General features: G+C 51.0%; 1 protein-coding gene across 1 annotated transcript in view; it reads right to left on the reverse strand.

The window, feature by feature from the left end:
• Positions 1 to 3,379: 3,379 nt before the first annotated feature.
• Positions 3,380 to 15,736, reverse strand: part of ITGB2 (integrin subunit beta 2) — a 30,305-nt gene continuing 17,948 nt past the window's right edge. Inside the window, exons 6-16 of the mRNA XM_036242587.1 lie at positions 15,364 to 15,605; positions 14,205 to 14,360; positions 12,534 to 12,629; positions 10,202 to 10,291; positions 9,197 to 9,337; positions 7,226 to 7,413; positions 6,882 to 7,126; positions 6,512 to 6,731; positions 5,867 to 6,096; positions 4,021 to 4,187; positions 3,380 to 3,767 (exon numbers count right to left, since the gene is read on the reverse strand). Of these exons, the coding sequence (XP_036098480.1) occupies positions 3,705 to 3,767; positions 4,021 to 4,187; positions 5,867 to 6,096; positions 6,512 to 6,731; positions 6,882 to 7,126; positions 7,226 to 7,413; positions 9,197 to 9,337; positions 10,202 to 10,291; positions 12,534 to 12,629; positions 14,205 to 14,360; positions 15,364 to 15,605 (1,838 nt within the window). The 3' untranslated portion in view covers positions 3,380 to 3,704. The remainder of the gene's footprint in view (positions 3,768 to 4,020; positions 4,188 to 5,866; positions 6,097 to 6,511; positions 6,732 to 6,881; positions 7,127 to 7,225; positions 7,414 to 9,196; positions 9,338 to 10,201; positions 10,292 to 12,533; positions 12,630 to 14,204; positions 14,361 to 15,363; positions 15,606 to 15,736) is intronic.

Genomic DNA, 15,736 nt, shown 5'->3' on the forward strand with positions numbered 1-15,736 from the left:
ATTGTTGGGGGGAATTTATGCCTTCAGTTCCTGGCCAATTTGTTGCAAATGTCACAAACTATCCAGCAATATGTAAATGGTTGTAAATTCTTATTTTATTTTATATTTTTATCCTCACTCGAGGACATTTTTGCATTTATCTTCAGATAGTGCGGGAGGAAGAGAGAGAGAAAAACATGGATGCGAGAGAGACACATGGACTGGTTGCCACCCACACACCACACAACCCCAACTGGGGCCAGGGACAAAGTGCAACCAAGGTCGTGCCCTTAGTGGGAACTGAACCAGGGTCTCTCTGGTCCAGGGACCGATGCTCTAACCACTGAGCAAAACCAGCCAGGGCTATAAATTCTTATTTTTATTTTATTATTATTATTTTTAGAGTTTAAAGTGAAAGAGTTTATTAGTGAAGCAGTGAGACAGAGAGTAGCTACTCCATGTACAGAGCAACTGGTTGGAAATTTTAAAAAACAACAAGTGTTTAAATTATATCTGAACACAATTTGTAGGGCTTTCTCTGCAAATATCCGCCGTTATTTTGACCCAAGTTTATATGTATGTAGTGCTTGATGGTAGACAGTGCCCTCTTGTGGTCTGGTGGCTGTACTTCATGGCACCTGGATCCATTTCCTGTCGCTATCCTAACAAATACCACAAACTGGGGGGCTCAAAACAACAGAAATGTGTTCTCTCTCAGTTCTGGAGCTCGAAGTCTGATGTCAAGGTGTTGACAGAGCCCTGCTTCCTCTCACAGTGCTAACAACGAATCCTTCCTTGCCTCCTTCAGCTTCTGGTGGTTGCTGACAATCCTTGGGTTCCTTGGCTTGTGGCTCCATCATTCCAATCTATGCCTTCTCTTCTTTGTGTCTGAGTGTGTCCTCTTCCCTTCCTATAAGGACACTAGTCATGGGATTTAGGGCCCTCCCTAATCTAGCATGACCTCATCTTAATTAATTACATCTGCAAAGACCCTATTTCCAAATAAGGTCATGTTCTGTGGTTGTGGGTGGACAAGAATTCTAGGGGTCACTATTCAACCTCCCACGGAATCTTTCCTTAACCTTTCTATTGATTCATTTCAATTAGTGTAATGAATAACTGAGTGCTGACTTGTTTAATCACAAATAAAGATTCTTGCCTTAATAGAACATTTGGTTTTCTTTTTATATGATTTGCTCTTATAGTCATACTTTTTTCTATCATCAGAAAAGTTATATATGATATATTTACTATTATTTTTGTTCTCCCTTTCTCCCTTTCTGGCTTAAAAAAAAAAAGGTAGCTAATCCCATTGAGTTCTTGCTTAAGCCAGGTGCGACTCTCAGCACTTCACAATGTAGCACAGGCTCACTATACTGTAGTCTACAGGGAAGGGAAAGGGTCCCAGGACAACCAGCAGTGAGAGTTATTAGCAGTTGAAATTCAGTGAATGAGGGGCACAGTTTTATTTCTCTCAATCTTTTTTTTTTTTTTTACATAATTTTATTTTTCAATTTTAGTTTACATTCAATATCATTTTGTATTGGTTTCAGGTGTACAGCATAATGGTTAAACAATCATGTACGTGCCCTGGCCGGTTTGGCTCAGGCAGTTAGAGCGTCGGCCTGTGGTCCAGAGAGACCCGGGTTCAGTTCCCATTGAGGGCACATACCTCGATTGCAGTTTGTCCCCGGCCCTGGTTGGTCGTGTGGATGGTAGCCACTTGATGTGTTCCTTTCACATCGATGTTTCTCTCTCTCTCTCCCTCCCACTCTATCTGAACAAAAAATGGAAAAATGTCCTCAGGTGAGGATAAAAAAACAAAACAAAACAGTCATGTACTTTACAAAGTATTCCCCCTGATATTTCCAATACCCACGTCGCACTATACATAGTTAAGAGTTCTTTGTAACTTTTGGATATTAACCCCTTATCAGATGTATCATTGGTGAATATGTTCTCCCATACAGTAGGTTTTCTTTTCATTTTTTGATGGTTTTCTTTGCTGTGCAAAGATTTTTTAGTTTAATATATTCCCACTTGTTTATTTATTTATTTTTTTGTTTCCTTTGCCTGAGGAGATATATTAGGAAAAAAATTGCTAAGAGAAATGTCAGAGATTTTACTGCCTCTATATTCTTCTAGGTTTTTATGGTTTTGAGTCTTACATTTAAGTCTTTAATCCATTTTGAGTTTATTCTTGTATATGGTGTAAGAAGGTAGTCTGGTTTCATCCTTTGGCATGTATTTGTCCAATTTTCCCTACACCATTTATTGAATAAACTGCTTTTACCCCATTGTATATTCTTGCCTCTTTTTTTCCAAATATTAATTGACCATATAGGCTGGGGTTATTCTGGGCTCTCTATTTTGTTCCATTAATCTATATGTCTGTTTTTATGCCAGTACCATGCTGTTTTGATTATGATAGCTTTGTAGTATAATTTGATTTCAGGTAGTGTGATACCTCCAACTTTGTTCTTTTTTTCCTCAAGATTGCTGTGGCTATTTGGGGTCTTTTATGGTTCCATATAAATTTGGGGGTTATTTGTTCTAGTTCTGTGAAATGTGCCATTGGTGTTTTGATAGGAACTGTGACAAATCCATAGATTGTTTTGGGTAGTAGGGACATTTTAATGATGTTAATTCCTCCTATCCATAAGCATGGTATGTGCTTCCATTTATTTGTACCTTTTTCAACTTCTTTTTTCAGTGTCTTATAATTTTTTGAGTACAAGTCTTTTACTACCTTGGTTAAATTTATTCCTAGGTATTCTATTCTATTTTTTTATTAAAACATTTTCTTTCTTTATTGATTATAGAGAGACAGGAAGGGATAGGGAGAGAGAGAGAGAGAGAGAGAGGAGCATTGAGGAGAGAGAGCACTGATTGGCCGCTTCCTGCATGTCCCCCACTGGGGATTTGGCCCACAACCTGAGCATATGTCCTGACCGGGAATCAAACTGGTGACCTCTTGGTGCATGGGTTAATGTTCAGCCACTAAGCCACACCAGCTGGGTTATTTTATTTATTTTTTAATATAATTATAAATGAGATTGTTTTCTTAGTTTCCCTTTCTGATAGTTCATTATTGGTGTACAAAAATCCAACCAATTTTTGAATATTTATTTTGTATCCTGCTACGTTACTGAATTTATTTATCAGTTCTATTAGTTTTTTGGTAGAATCTTTTAGGGTTCTCTATACACAGTAGCATGTTATCTTTTTTCCCCTTTTACCTAGGAAAGATGGCGTCTTGGGTGGTGTGGGAGAGGGACTCTGCGCAGGGTCCCTTCAGTTCTGTCCCTTCTAACAGTCTAATCAATGGATGTAACTTTATACTCTGATAAGTGCAAATATAAATATGTTTTTACCACCTTTCATTGGACCGCCATCCTCATTTTTTTTTTTTTTTTAAACCATCCTCATTTTTACACAGGAACACATGTATCTAACCCCTAAGACTGCAGCAGTCCCTTTGCAAGTCTCTACCAGAAGGTTGTATGTATCAGAAGGGGCAACTGGTCTCCTGAGGAGTCCACATAATCACATGGCCATATCTGTCATTCCGAGGACAGAAAGTAACATTGGATTTTCAATTAATGGATGGAATTGTCAGGTGTGGTGAGCCATGTCCATGGAGCAGGGTTGCCTGATGGGGGAGACGTGGTTTGGGGGTGATTCCGTTTGTTCAGCTCAGATGATCTTATTTTCACCACGTGCCCCTAACTCTCAGCAAACTTGGGGTTCATGACAGTCGTGGTGGCGCTCTTGAAAAGAGGGTTATCCTAGTGGAAAAGCAAATGGGACGTGTGAGTGCCGGGGAGGGAGGAGCTCAGATCTAGGTGACCTTCCCGCCAGTTCTGATCCTGTTGGCAGGACTTGTGCTCAGCAGCTCTGAGGATGCGGGGCGGGGGTTGGGGGGCTGGAAGGTGGGGGAAGAGGCAGGTGTTAGCCACATGTGAGGGTTACACGGGGGCCAGAGGGTGAGACTCTTCACATGGGACCAGTTGTCTCGGGCCCCCAGGGATGGCCACTCACGTTGTTCCACTGAGACTTGAGCTTCTCCTTCTCAAAGCGCTTGTACTCCTTGAGGTCGTTCAGGTGGGTCACAGCTTTCCAGACGACCAGCAGGAGGACACCGATCAGCACGACTCCTGCCACAGTGCCACCCACAATGGCAGCTACATTGGGACCTTCTGGACACTCTATGGTGAGGAGGAAGCACATGCATTAGGCCTCCCCAGCTCCCAGGACTCATGTGTGTCCTCATTCCAGGTCACCGCACAGTGCTCAGGTGAACAGAACTTTCCCACCACCTGACTTACAGTCACCGATGGTTGAGCGAACAACCTGACCCACCCCCAGTCTGGGTCAGGACAGAGCTGGGGATAGGACCAGGCTGTGCAGTTGCCCGTGAAACTGGGAGGACTCTTGTTTACAAAGAAAGAGGGGCCCAGGTCACCAGCTAACCAGGGCAGAGCATGGACGGGACACCAGCTGTGAACAGGCTGTTCTCTCCAGGCCACACGGAGGGCTCCCAAGGTGGGGGAGGGAGCTAAGAGCAGGTCTCAGTCCTGTACGAGCCACGGTGCACTGCTGGCCCACGTGTGGTCATGAACCATCTCAGCCCTGTGTCCCCTCAGCCTCTCTGAGCAGGAACAGGTGGGGATGCTGAGAGTTTGTGGACTCCTCATGCTGCTTGTCTGAAGCCCTTAAGCCATCCATGGGGGGTCTGGTTTACCACAAGTCATGGTGTCCCACATATGCTTTGTCATTGTCACCCAACGTACCTCCTTGGAATTGACCTAACCCGGCTACCTCTCATAGCCTGGGGGTCCTGCACCTGTCCCCCGTTGCTGCTGATTAGGTACCCATGTTCCATCTGTGGGCTGTCCCCTCCTCTGTCCTCAGTACCCCATGGTCCAGCATAACCCACCTGGTTCAGCTTTGAATTTCAACGCCTGGACCTCAAACAGCCCCTGCAGGTGTGTGTCCACCTGGCCCCTCGAAGTCCTGTGTTCACCCCGTGCCCCACGGGTCTCTGTCTGGATTTTGAAAACAGTTCAGATGTGTCCCTCACTCTCCAGAAATTCTGCTAAGGGCTCCCTGCTATGTTTGGAAAGAGACCCGAATGCCTCCCAGGACACAGAGCCCTTGAACGACGGGCACCAAGGCCTCTGACTGCACAGCCCCTGGCCCCACATCTGGATGCTCTCGTCCTGCTCTGAGCTGCAGTGTCCTCCTCTGAGAGCTCCAACAGCTGCTCTCGGGAAGATCACGGACGTGGTGCTCGCGCCTTGTGCCCTGGCCAAGCCCTCCCCCTGTCTTGGCACTAGAGTTCTGAGGAGTTGGCCGAGGGGCTCACACCCCCTCGGCACATTAATTCCGTGATGACAGGGTTGGTGTCTTCATGTCATCATCGGGCCTGGTACAGACCCAGAGCTGAACAAAGAGACCATGAGCAGCGCTTGGGAAATGCGGTGCCTGGTCTCCCAGGACCCCAGGACCCCAAATCCAGGGCCGAACTCCGAGCATGAAAATTGTTCACAGGCCACCAAGCTGGCCCTGGACCAGGTCTGGGACATGGGGTTCCTGGTCGTGGTCATTTCCTGAGGGTGATCACCTTCTTGTGCCATGTATTCCCTCCAGCAGTGTCCTGTCCCATTGAGCCAAAGACGCAGGCCGTCCACTGCCCGTCACTCACGAGGAGGTGAGGTCAGAGACTGGAGGAGAGGGTCTGGGCAGGAGGACCGCCTGGGATGCTTGCCTGACCCTGCCAGTCCTGCCTTCCCGCAAGGAGAGGGCCCAGCACAGCAGCCTCACCGTCGCCAGAGTTCCCATGCCCTGAGTTCTGGCCCCCATGTCCCACCTGGCAGGGCCTTACCTCGAATGTCGTCCACGTGGATGTCGTATGTGTCCCTCCCATCCACCTGCCACAGGGTGTAGGTCACCCAGCAGCCCTCTGAGTCTTGCTCCTTGCACTTCCGGGTCAGCTTGGGGTTCTTAGACCGACCAGACTCGTGGGGGTCACTCAGCAGGTTGAGGTTCTGACACTCCACGTTGCAGGTCTTCATGGTGGGGCCCTTGTCAAATTTCAGGCACTCGGCACAGGAGCTGTGGAAGAGCCCCTGTGTGAGCACATGTGCAACAGGGAGCACAATGGTGTGCGAGCAGGTGCGAGCGTGTGCAATACTCTGAGAGAGTGCCGTTGTCTGGGCACCAGGGTGCTCAGGTGGGGCTGGTCCTGGGTGCTCTGGGGCTGGCACTGGAGCCTGTGTGACCTGTGTGGCTGGGGTAGGAGGTGGTGCTCCCGGGGAGTAAGGTGGACGGAGCCCCTGGGACCTGGAAGCCTGACAGGTGGGGTCCAGGATGGGCTGCCACCCTGGAGCTGAAGGACAGCAGCCGGTGTGCAGAACCTGGAGGGGGGCAGCCTACACGAACCCCCGTCTCCTGCTGGGGCCTCCGCCAGGCAGTGGGTTTCTGCTGGGGGCTGGTACGTGCACCTGTCTCTGGCGGAGGGAGAACTTACATGTACTTGCTGCAGGGCGATGGGCAGCCCGGGCACTCCTCACAGAAGGGCAGCTGATAGCCCCTGTCGCACTGGCACACGTTGCAGAGGCACTGGCCGCGGCCACTGCAAACGGACCCCCGCAGGTTCCGGCAGCCATCGGTGGACTTGTGGCACTGGCAGGCCGAGCTCTCGTAGCCCGGTTTGCAGAGGCACTTGCCGCAGCGGCATTCCCCACGCTCTGGGAGACAGGGGCCATCGGAGTCCCCGGCCCGGCCCGCACCCCTGACCTGGCCTCCCGTCCCCAGGCCCCGCCCCGGCCCTGCTCCTGGGCTCGGTCTGCCGGCCGCCGCACCACCCACTCTGCCCGACCCCCACTCCGGGAACTTACCGATGCCCCCGCAGATTTTGCCATTGTAGCGCTCGCAGTTCATGTTGTCACACTCGCAGAACTGCCCGAAGATCTTCTTGTTGGGCACATCGCTCGTGTGGCACTCACACTGCCCACAGATGCAGTCCCCCAGCCCCGAGCAGATGATGGAGCTGTTGTCCTTCCGGCAGCTCCCTTCCAGATCCTGGCTGCTCCGGCCCTGCGTCTGGCACTCACAGTTCTTCCCAATGTAGCCGGCGTCACACCTGGAACAGGCGGGACAGCTCAGGGCGCCCTCTCGGGCCCCTCTGCTGCTCTGTGTCGCTCCTGCCCGGGGTTGGGAGGAGTGGGGTGGGGAGGCTCACTTGCAGATGCCACACTCCACAGAGCCCTTGCCACCACAGGAGCTGCGGTCCTGGCTCCCGTCCCTGCACTGGCACTCGCACTGGGGAAGCACTGTCACTGTCACCGTGTCCGTGAAGCCCAGTGCCCGGATGACAAACGACTGCTCCTTGATGCACTCCGTGGCGGTGACCTTCACCTGGAAGGTGACCTGTGTGGGGAACAACAGAGCTCAGGAGAGGTCAGGACACCAGGACCAGGGCTCGCTTCCGGGCTGAAGGGCACCGGCTTCTCAGGGGTCCCCGGAGGGAGTCGGAGATCGGGGCGGGGGCAGAACACAGAAGACTAGGCTTTTCTCTGGAACGTGGGACTTGATTGAGAAAAGGATGAGATGCTGGAACACGGCAGTAGCAGGCCCATGGTGTTCCCTGACCCACTCTCCATAGTCTGGACTTGGGCTGGGAGGACGGTTTTCAGAATACTTTCTGTACCACAAGTGTTCAAAAGGATTTAAAAACGACTTTGTAAAGGACATACACTTTGTCTCTAAGTTCAGCATGCTAAGGTGTCTGAATTCCACAGAAGATCCTAAGTTCTGAACGCAGATGTTTGGTCTGACCTTGAATAAAGGGTCAAGATCATGCCTGAGAGGATGGAGTGGGACTGAGCAGAGTCCCCACCAGCCACAAGCACACTTGGAGTGGACACCGGCACTGAACCTCAGGGAGTGCCAGCTTGTCAAGAGCAAGGCACCCCCAAATCAATTTCAATGAATTTCTGAAAGGTACATTAACATAGAGCAGAAATGTCAGGATAATGTATGTGTAAGAAGCAATCAGTCCTGACAGGCTTTTCTCAGTGGTTAGAGCACAGGGCTCTGCACAGGAGGATCATGGGTTCAATTTCCGGTCAAGGGCACATACCTGGGTTGCAGGTTCGATCCTTGGCCCCTGTCAGGGTATTTGCGGGAGGCAACCAATTCATGTGTGTGTCTCTCTCTCTAAAAATCAATAGACAAGATATCCTGAGGTGAGGATTAACAACAACAAAAAAAGCAATCAGCCAACCACAAGACTGCATAAATTCCCTTGTGAATTTCCCAGGGCAAGAAGATTTTTGGCTAAAAGTTCACCTGTGGCATTTAGTAAGTAACATGTTTGAAGAAATTCTAATGTCATATTTAAAAATGAAATAAAAGCAAGTATTTTGCTGAATATTAGTTCATAGCCAGTGAAAGAAAAAATTGTAATTGTTATGGTCATGATAAATTTAAAATATTAGAAAAATAGCCCTGGCTGGCTTGGCTCAGTGGTGGACTGAAGAGTTGTGGGTTCGATTCCGGTCAATGACACGTACCTTGGTTGCAGTTCAGTCCCTGGCACTGGTCGGGGTCGTGTGGGAGGCAACCAGTCAATGTGTCTCTCTTGCTTCGATGTTTCTCTCTCTCTCTCTCTCTCTCTCTCTGCCTCCCTCCCTCCCTCTCCCATTCTACCTGAATATAAATGGAAAAAATATCATTGGGTGAGGATTATTTTAAAAATTAGGAAAAGAAGTCAGTGTTTATTTCTAATCACCTGCTTGGCTCATGCTTTAATGTGTTTTCAACAAACAAACAAAAACATAAATCAGGAAAACCAACCCAGATGAGTAGTATGTGGAGGAAGGCCCTTCTTTGTGGCTACATGCTGTTCCAGTGTCTGCTCCCAGGGGGCGCTGCTGACCTCCCGCTCTTTAGGGCTACACAAGGGGCGTCTTTGGTGTGGATAACCAGGAAGTCCTGTGCAAGGACAGTGCTAAGTGCACCACCTGCTCCCCCTTAACAGGTAAGACATAAACTTACCCCAGTACTTTTCACCTCAGAGGGGATTTGAAAGGAATGAACGGGACCTCTGGCGGACCCTGGCTCCTGCCCCAGCTTGTTCCTGAGCTTTCCCTTTGGCCTGGGGGCCCTTCCTTCTGGCTGTTACTGGGAGAATGCTGAGATGGGATCTCACCGGGACGTTGATCTGCACACCGTCGCAGTCCCCTCTGGGCAGGTTCACCTGCGAGACTCCGTTACTGCAGAAGGAGTCGTAGGTGACTTTCAGAGTGTCGGGGAGGTGGTTGTGATCCAGAAAGACTCTGGAGGAGAGTTTCTGTGGGCAGAGAGCAGCTGCGTATTAAGGAGGATCACTGGCTCTTCCCAGACCTTTCCAGGAGATGGCTTTCGCACACCTCTCCGTTTCTCCTCCCCTCCCTTGACCCTCGGCCCAGTGAGAGCCGGGTAGGTGCTTGGTCCTGTGTCCTGTGCAGCGGGTGTTGGGCTTACCATCGCCACAGTCTTGTCCCTCAATGCAAGCCAGTGAGGGGACCGATATGGAGACAGATCACAAGCCCATGAGAGTGGGGGCTTGGCTATCCCATTCACCACTGAATCCCCAGTGCCTGGCATAGGTAGGAGCTGGAAAACTGTTTAGGTGCATGAGAGAAAGACAGACAGTTAGAGAGACAAATAAAGAGGAAGAGACCAGAGAGAGAAAGAGAGAGATGGTGAGTGAACCAATGAAGATGGCACCATTCTGGAAAAGACAGGAGCATCCACAGGCAGCGACTGGGGTTTGGAGGGCCCTCTTTGGGGGTATAAAGCAGCAAGAGCATACAAGAAGCCATCAGCACCTCCTCAAATGGGTTCTCATTAAAGTCAATGGCTTCAGTGTGTTTTGAGTGCTCCCAGGGAGTGTGGTGTGGTGAGGCTGTCAGGACCTTTGGCCAAGAAGGAGGCTGGGACTCATGTTTCAGAGAAGGCACTGTTGAAGGTCTGATGTGGCACATACCTATCACACCATCAATAAGAGAGGACACAGCGGCCCTGTGGGAAGCCCAGGGTCACTTTGTCCACAAGGCCCGAGGGTGGCCCTTACAATGCCTGTTCTCGCCTCTCCAGACCACCCTTTGTTTACCTGCCGGGGGTGGCATTTGTGCTGAGTGTCTTGCCCCCCACAAAGCACCCGAGAACTTACGTTGTAGGCATTCTTAATGAGCTGGACCACATTGCTGGAGTCTTCTGACAGCTCCCCAACTGCCGATTTGGGGATAATCTCGGTGAGCTTCTGTTAGGCAAGAAGACCAGGTGGGTCATGGATGGAACCCTGGGGCCATGGAAACCTCTGCATCCACCAGTTTGTAACACCTCAGAGAGTTCCTTCTTGCCTGTACAATGCGTCAGACTATTCCCTCTACCCCCAATTTCTTACAGTATTTAGTTAAGACACTGCATAATCAGTGGTGTGCTGATAAATTTTTAACATCAGGTTCTCAGAGGGAAAACCCTGAGTTTTAGTGTTTGCCAATTTCCTTGGTATAAATATTCTATCTGTGTCAATTTCACACTACTGATAACACTGAACATAGAGCTGGGGAGCGGCGCCTTGCCGTGGTTAGAGAGTGTTCCCACCATGCAGATATGATCGGCACAACAACCAGGGCGTAGGTTATTGGAAATATGACAACACATCAGGAAGGAGTGTTTGGAACATTTCAATGAGTTGATATAATTCAGTTTTAATAATGATCAGGTTAGAAACAATGTGATAATCGGCTCTGGCAGGCCCAGGTGAGCTGGTTCAGCTATGCCGGTGGGGTAGCAGGCCCAAGCACCTATAATGCAGACAGGCCTCGGCCAGTCTCCAGGGAACCTTGGCTCTCTCCTTCCCCACACTCACCTTAACCTGGTTCAAGGGTCACACATCATTCATGGACAATTGCTCCAATACTTTATCTGACAGAATTGATGGTTGGGTCAATTTCCTACGTTAAAGTCCTTCTGTGACTCTCCAGAGTGGAGTCCCATCACCTCCGTGGAGCTCACAAGGACCATTACAGCCTGACCACCAACCGCCCCCAACCTCTACCACCCACTCTCTCCACCCCAGCTGAGGGTCTCAGCTGTGGCTTCCACATCCTGTCTTCTCCACCGTGTAGAGACTGGGTGCAGAAACAACAGGAGGGTCTAGTGTACACGGTCCTTATGAACAACTGATCGCCCTGACACCCCTTTCTCAGGAGCACTGTGAACGGGAGTCAGGGAACAGGCTCAGAAAGCCTTGTGACCTGCCCAGGGCCTTGTCTATGCACGGTTTGGGGTTCAAGTCTCCTGTCTCAGCTTCCGCCCTGTCATTACTCTGTCTTTTGGAATACAACTCCTGTGGCTAATAGTAAATTACTGGTGCCCGCTACAATTTGGTGAGAAGGGGACCATCACGTTCCATACTGCAGTCAGCACAGTGGCTGCAAGGGCCTGCCCTGCGGGTGCTCATGGAGCTAGTATGGGTGGCCTTTGAACCTGCTGCAACCAGCCAACAGCCCTGAAGGGAGTCGAGCCGCTGTCCCTGTTGCTTGGCCCACTCCCACTGCCTGCCCCTCCCACTTCTCTGTGTGTCCCACAAGGTCCTGTCCTTACTCCAGAGTCTGGGAAAAGGCAGCAGGAACTACTGGTCTCACAACTGGCCACGGTCAAGCAGCCCATGCCTCGTGACCAGAGGCCGCAGCAGGCTCCCCCGCAGCAGCAGAATGTTGAACGAGGCTTAGGGTCGGAGAGGGGCCAGGAGAGTCCCATACCCATCAGAGCAAGAGGAGCCCCTTTGCTAAATTTTGGCCAATGGAAACACACCAAACACACACAGCGCTGACCAAAAAGAGCGAAGGAAGGATGGAGAGAAGCTGCCCTGGGAACAGGAGACAATCCCTCACAAGAGTTCCATGTTACTAAAGAATGTAGTAAGAACAATGATTCAGTAAAATCAGGAAGGACCAGGGTTCTTGAGACAGAGAAGAAGGAAGTGATCTCAGGATGTTAAAGTGTAGGTTTCCATGGGGAGTCAGCCGCTGGTGGGGGCCCAGGGCGCTGGTAACGTGGGTGTGCTTCCCTGGGAAGTCCACCAAGCCACACGTTTAGGCTCGTGAAATTTCCAGGTATGTCCTGTACTTCATGGAAACACTTACGCTGCATGTATGTGGACACCAAGCAGGGGAGTGTCCCTACGAGGAAGAACTGGAGCTGCGGAGTCACAACACTTGCTATGTGGTAGCAAAAATGAAAACCTCAGGGCCCATGCAAGACATGGGCTGCAAATATCCTAAATTTCAAGGGAAACAATCCTCTTTTATCTACACAGAAATGTCACGTGGCAGAGAGAGGCCTCAGACTCCCCAACAGCAGCGTCCACACCCCTAAACCCACGGCCCCACGCAGCCGCCGGCTGCATAAGCTGTGTACGGAAGCAGAACTCAGCCTGTGGTGATGCTGACATGGCCGAGTCCCACCCTATTGCTCAAGACCTCGAGTCCACTTACTTCATAGGTTTTCACCATTTTCTTGGTTACAGCAAAGATGGGCTGGATGTTGCTTTCAGCCAGTTTGTGTGCCAGCTGGCCCACCGACGGGTAGTCCTGGAGGGGAGAGACCTGGTCAGACAGCCCGGAGGCCAGGACAAGATGTCCAGGCCGACCACCCACTCCACCCAGAGAAGAGACTGCCTGGGGCCCAGAGGCTGAGCCTTTCCACAGAGCCCTTTGGAACGATGTGGACAAATGCATAAAACACTGGGATTATGAGGGAAACCAGTTATATTAAAACACAATTAAAGATGTTGACCCTGAGCAAAAAGATAACTAGCAAGAAGGGCTCTTGGTGTAACTGGGCTCAAATTTAAAAACAGAACCTAGAAGCCATTTCTGAACAGGGGCCTCTCTTGCAAGATATGCTTCAGGGAGAAGCCTGCGGTAAACTGCCTGCCTGCCCTGGGTTCCTGCCATCCAAGGCAGTCCTTATAATGAAGTTGCTGGAATTGTATTTCAACTAATAGGACTGTGACTTTCCAGGCCCAATTGGCACTGCACAGTTAGATCCCCATCAGCATCTTCACTGACCAATCAGAGTGGCTCCATTCTGACCAATCAGGATAGTGCTTTTTGGACCAATCAAACTGTGAGGATTTGGAATCCTCATTTGCAGAGAAGGAGCCAATCAATGATCAGGGCAGGGACTTCTCTCCATGTAAGGCAGCTTCCCTCTAACTTGGTTGGGGAGGGCGTTTTCCTTTTCCTCCAAATACTGTTTCCCTGTCCAGAGCCTTGAGCACCAGAACGGAGCCTTTGAGCAGATGCACCGCGCAGACTGGAGCTGAGCAGAACTGTCTAGCCAGAGGGGGCCCGGCTGCACCAGCAGGGCCAGGGCAACCTCACGGTCATCGTTAGCATGATTGAGTTGTTTGCACTTGGCCATGCCCATTGGCATTGAATTGGCACCAACAACAATCAGGTGACAAGAAAGTGTTCAGGTTGTGACATGCTTTTGATCAGCACACTGAAGAAGAAGCCTGGCGGCAAACCAGCTCTCCCTGATGTGCGAAGTAGAGATAGGAGTGAGCATAATGTTGGGGTGTCTGTGCTTGTGCAGTGCTGGAGAATTCCTCTGACTTTGATCAGGGGCAGAACCTCACACACGGCCCCCAGCATGGGGCAGCTTATTTTCATAAATGAGGGACATTTTCAGTTTCAGGCAGAGGTTCATCAGAACCTCAGATGGCGTACTTTTCCTGTACAAATTGTAGACCCCTGAAATGTATCCACCAACACCTTCCCCTGCAGTCTGTAGGTGCCGGGCAAAGATCCCCTGAGTTGTACCATCTCTGAAGAGCTTTGTAGCACCCAGAGTTTACAATTTCGGGGTGCACAGCATCAGTTCACACCAGGTGAAAGGTTCAGGGCAGCAGCTTCACCCCCAAAGTGAAGAATGTCTGACCTCTCCAGACCATAAAGCTTCTTCACCTGAACAGAGGGCCCCTTCCCGCCCCTCTGAACCCCCAGATGTGTTCTCTCAGCCAGGCTGGGGGACTCTGGCCTCTGGTCCCCCTGGACAGAACTACAGACACCCCTGGGCTTCCCCCTTTGGCCCAGTGTTTCCTCCCCAGTCCCGTGTGCTGTGCCCCCTCCCAACAAGAACCCCAGGGAGGGGACACTCACAAACTCATTGCTTTTTTTGTATATATTGTCCTCCAGGTGGCAGCGGCCATCGTTGGGGGTCAGGATGGCTCCCAGCTTCCCATCGCCAGCAAAATGGAAGCCGTCGTCTGTGGCGAACACCAGCAGCCGCGTGACATTGCGCCAGCCGATTTCCTCCTGAGAAGAAGGTGGGGTTACCTGCCTCAGTTTCCTTTGTGGGGCCCTCATAGAGGAGAGGTGACAAAGTGCTGTGCCTGCCCCTCCACTCTGGGGTTTCCGCGGCAGGAGGACCCAGACTATAGTTTTAAGGACCCCGTCTGGGACCAGCTTCTCGACCCGGGTTCCTCTGTCCGGTCCAGACTCCAGCACACGGGGCTGTGAATTGTCTTTAGGACAACAAGTTCCCAAACGCCCAATAAATGTGTGGGACACTGAGGGGAATGAAATGCATGTTTGTATGAAAACACATATGTCCCCTAAGGCCCACTCAGAGTGGACCTGGGACTAAATCCTAAGGAACTATTGCTGAAGAAGAAAAGAGAATACCTGTGGAAATGTGTATGACACTTGAAGATACTGCAGATACAAAGAGCAAAGAACCTAAGGGGCCCCGAAATGGGGGATGAGGGAGACAGCCTGTTAACAACATGCGTGTCATCACTGTGACGTCACGCGAAAGGGAAGTGTGTGTCTGTGATACAAGGACCACCCTGCGAGGGACCCACAGAGAAGCTGGGGGATTGGGAGCCAGTTTGCAAGGGGTCAGGACTGCGTGGGTAAACACATGGGGTCGGTGGTATTGTACCATTTATGTCATATATCCAATGGGTGGACCAGGACAGCCTGGGCAGGGGACGGCCGCTGGGCGAGGGGTAGGCCAGACATGGCCGCCTAGGCCACATGACATGGGCAAACCTCTGAGGATGCCTCGTATTTCCCAGGGGCAAGGAGGCAGGGGTGATTCCATTCCAGGAACCCCAGGATCTGGCTGCTCACTGGTCTTGCTCTGCAAGACTATTTGCTCATATTTATGCTTCAGAAGATGTGTCACTGATAGTGACATCTCTGGGTGACTGGAGGGTCCCCTAAGGGTGTTCCAGGGGATGGTTGCACCCGTGGCTGTGGGACTGAGGTCTCCAGGTGGGGGAGATCCAGGGACAGAGCAGGGACTGGGCCTCACCGAGCATGCTGCGACCTGCATCATGGCATCCAGCCCGCCCTCAGGTGCGTCCAGGTTCCCAGAAATCAGCTGCTTCCCGACCTCTGTCTGGAACTGGTTGGAGTTGTCGGTGAGCTTCAGCACGTGCCTGAAGGCGAACGGGGCCTGGCACTCCTTCTCCTTGGTGGGGCATGGGTTCCTCAGCTTCTCGGGGTGTGTGTTGACGAAGGGGAGCACCGTCTTGTCCACGAAGGACCCGAAGCCTAAGGGGCAGCAGGGGGGTGAGTGAGGGACACAGAGGTGGCACCAGGTGGTGGGAGAGCAGAGCCACAAGCCCGGGGACACGAGGGTGGAACCTCGGTTTTCCTACCTGGTACAGGACAGGGGAGAAAGC

This window comes from Molossus molossus, unplaced genomic scaffold (assembly GCF_014108415.1).
Source record: "Molossus molossus isolate mMolMol1 unplaced genomic scaffold, mMolMol1.p scaffold_m16_p_5, whole genome shotgun sequence".
Taxonomy (NCBI): Eukaryota; Metazoa; Chordata; class Mammalia; order Chiroptera; family Molossidae; genus Molossus; species Molossus molossus.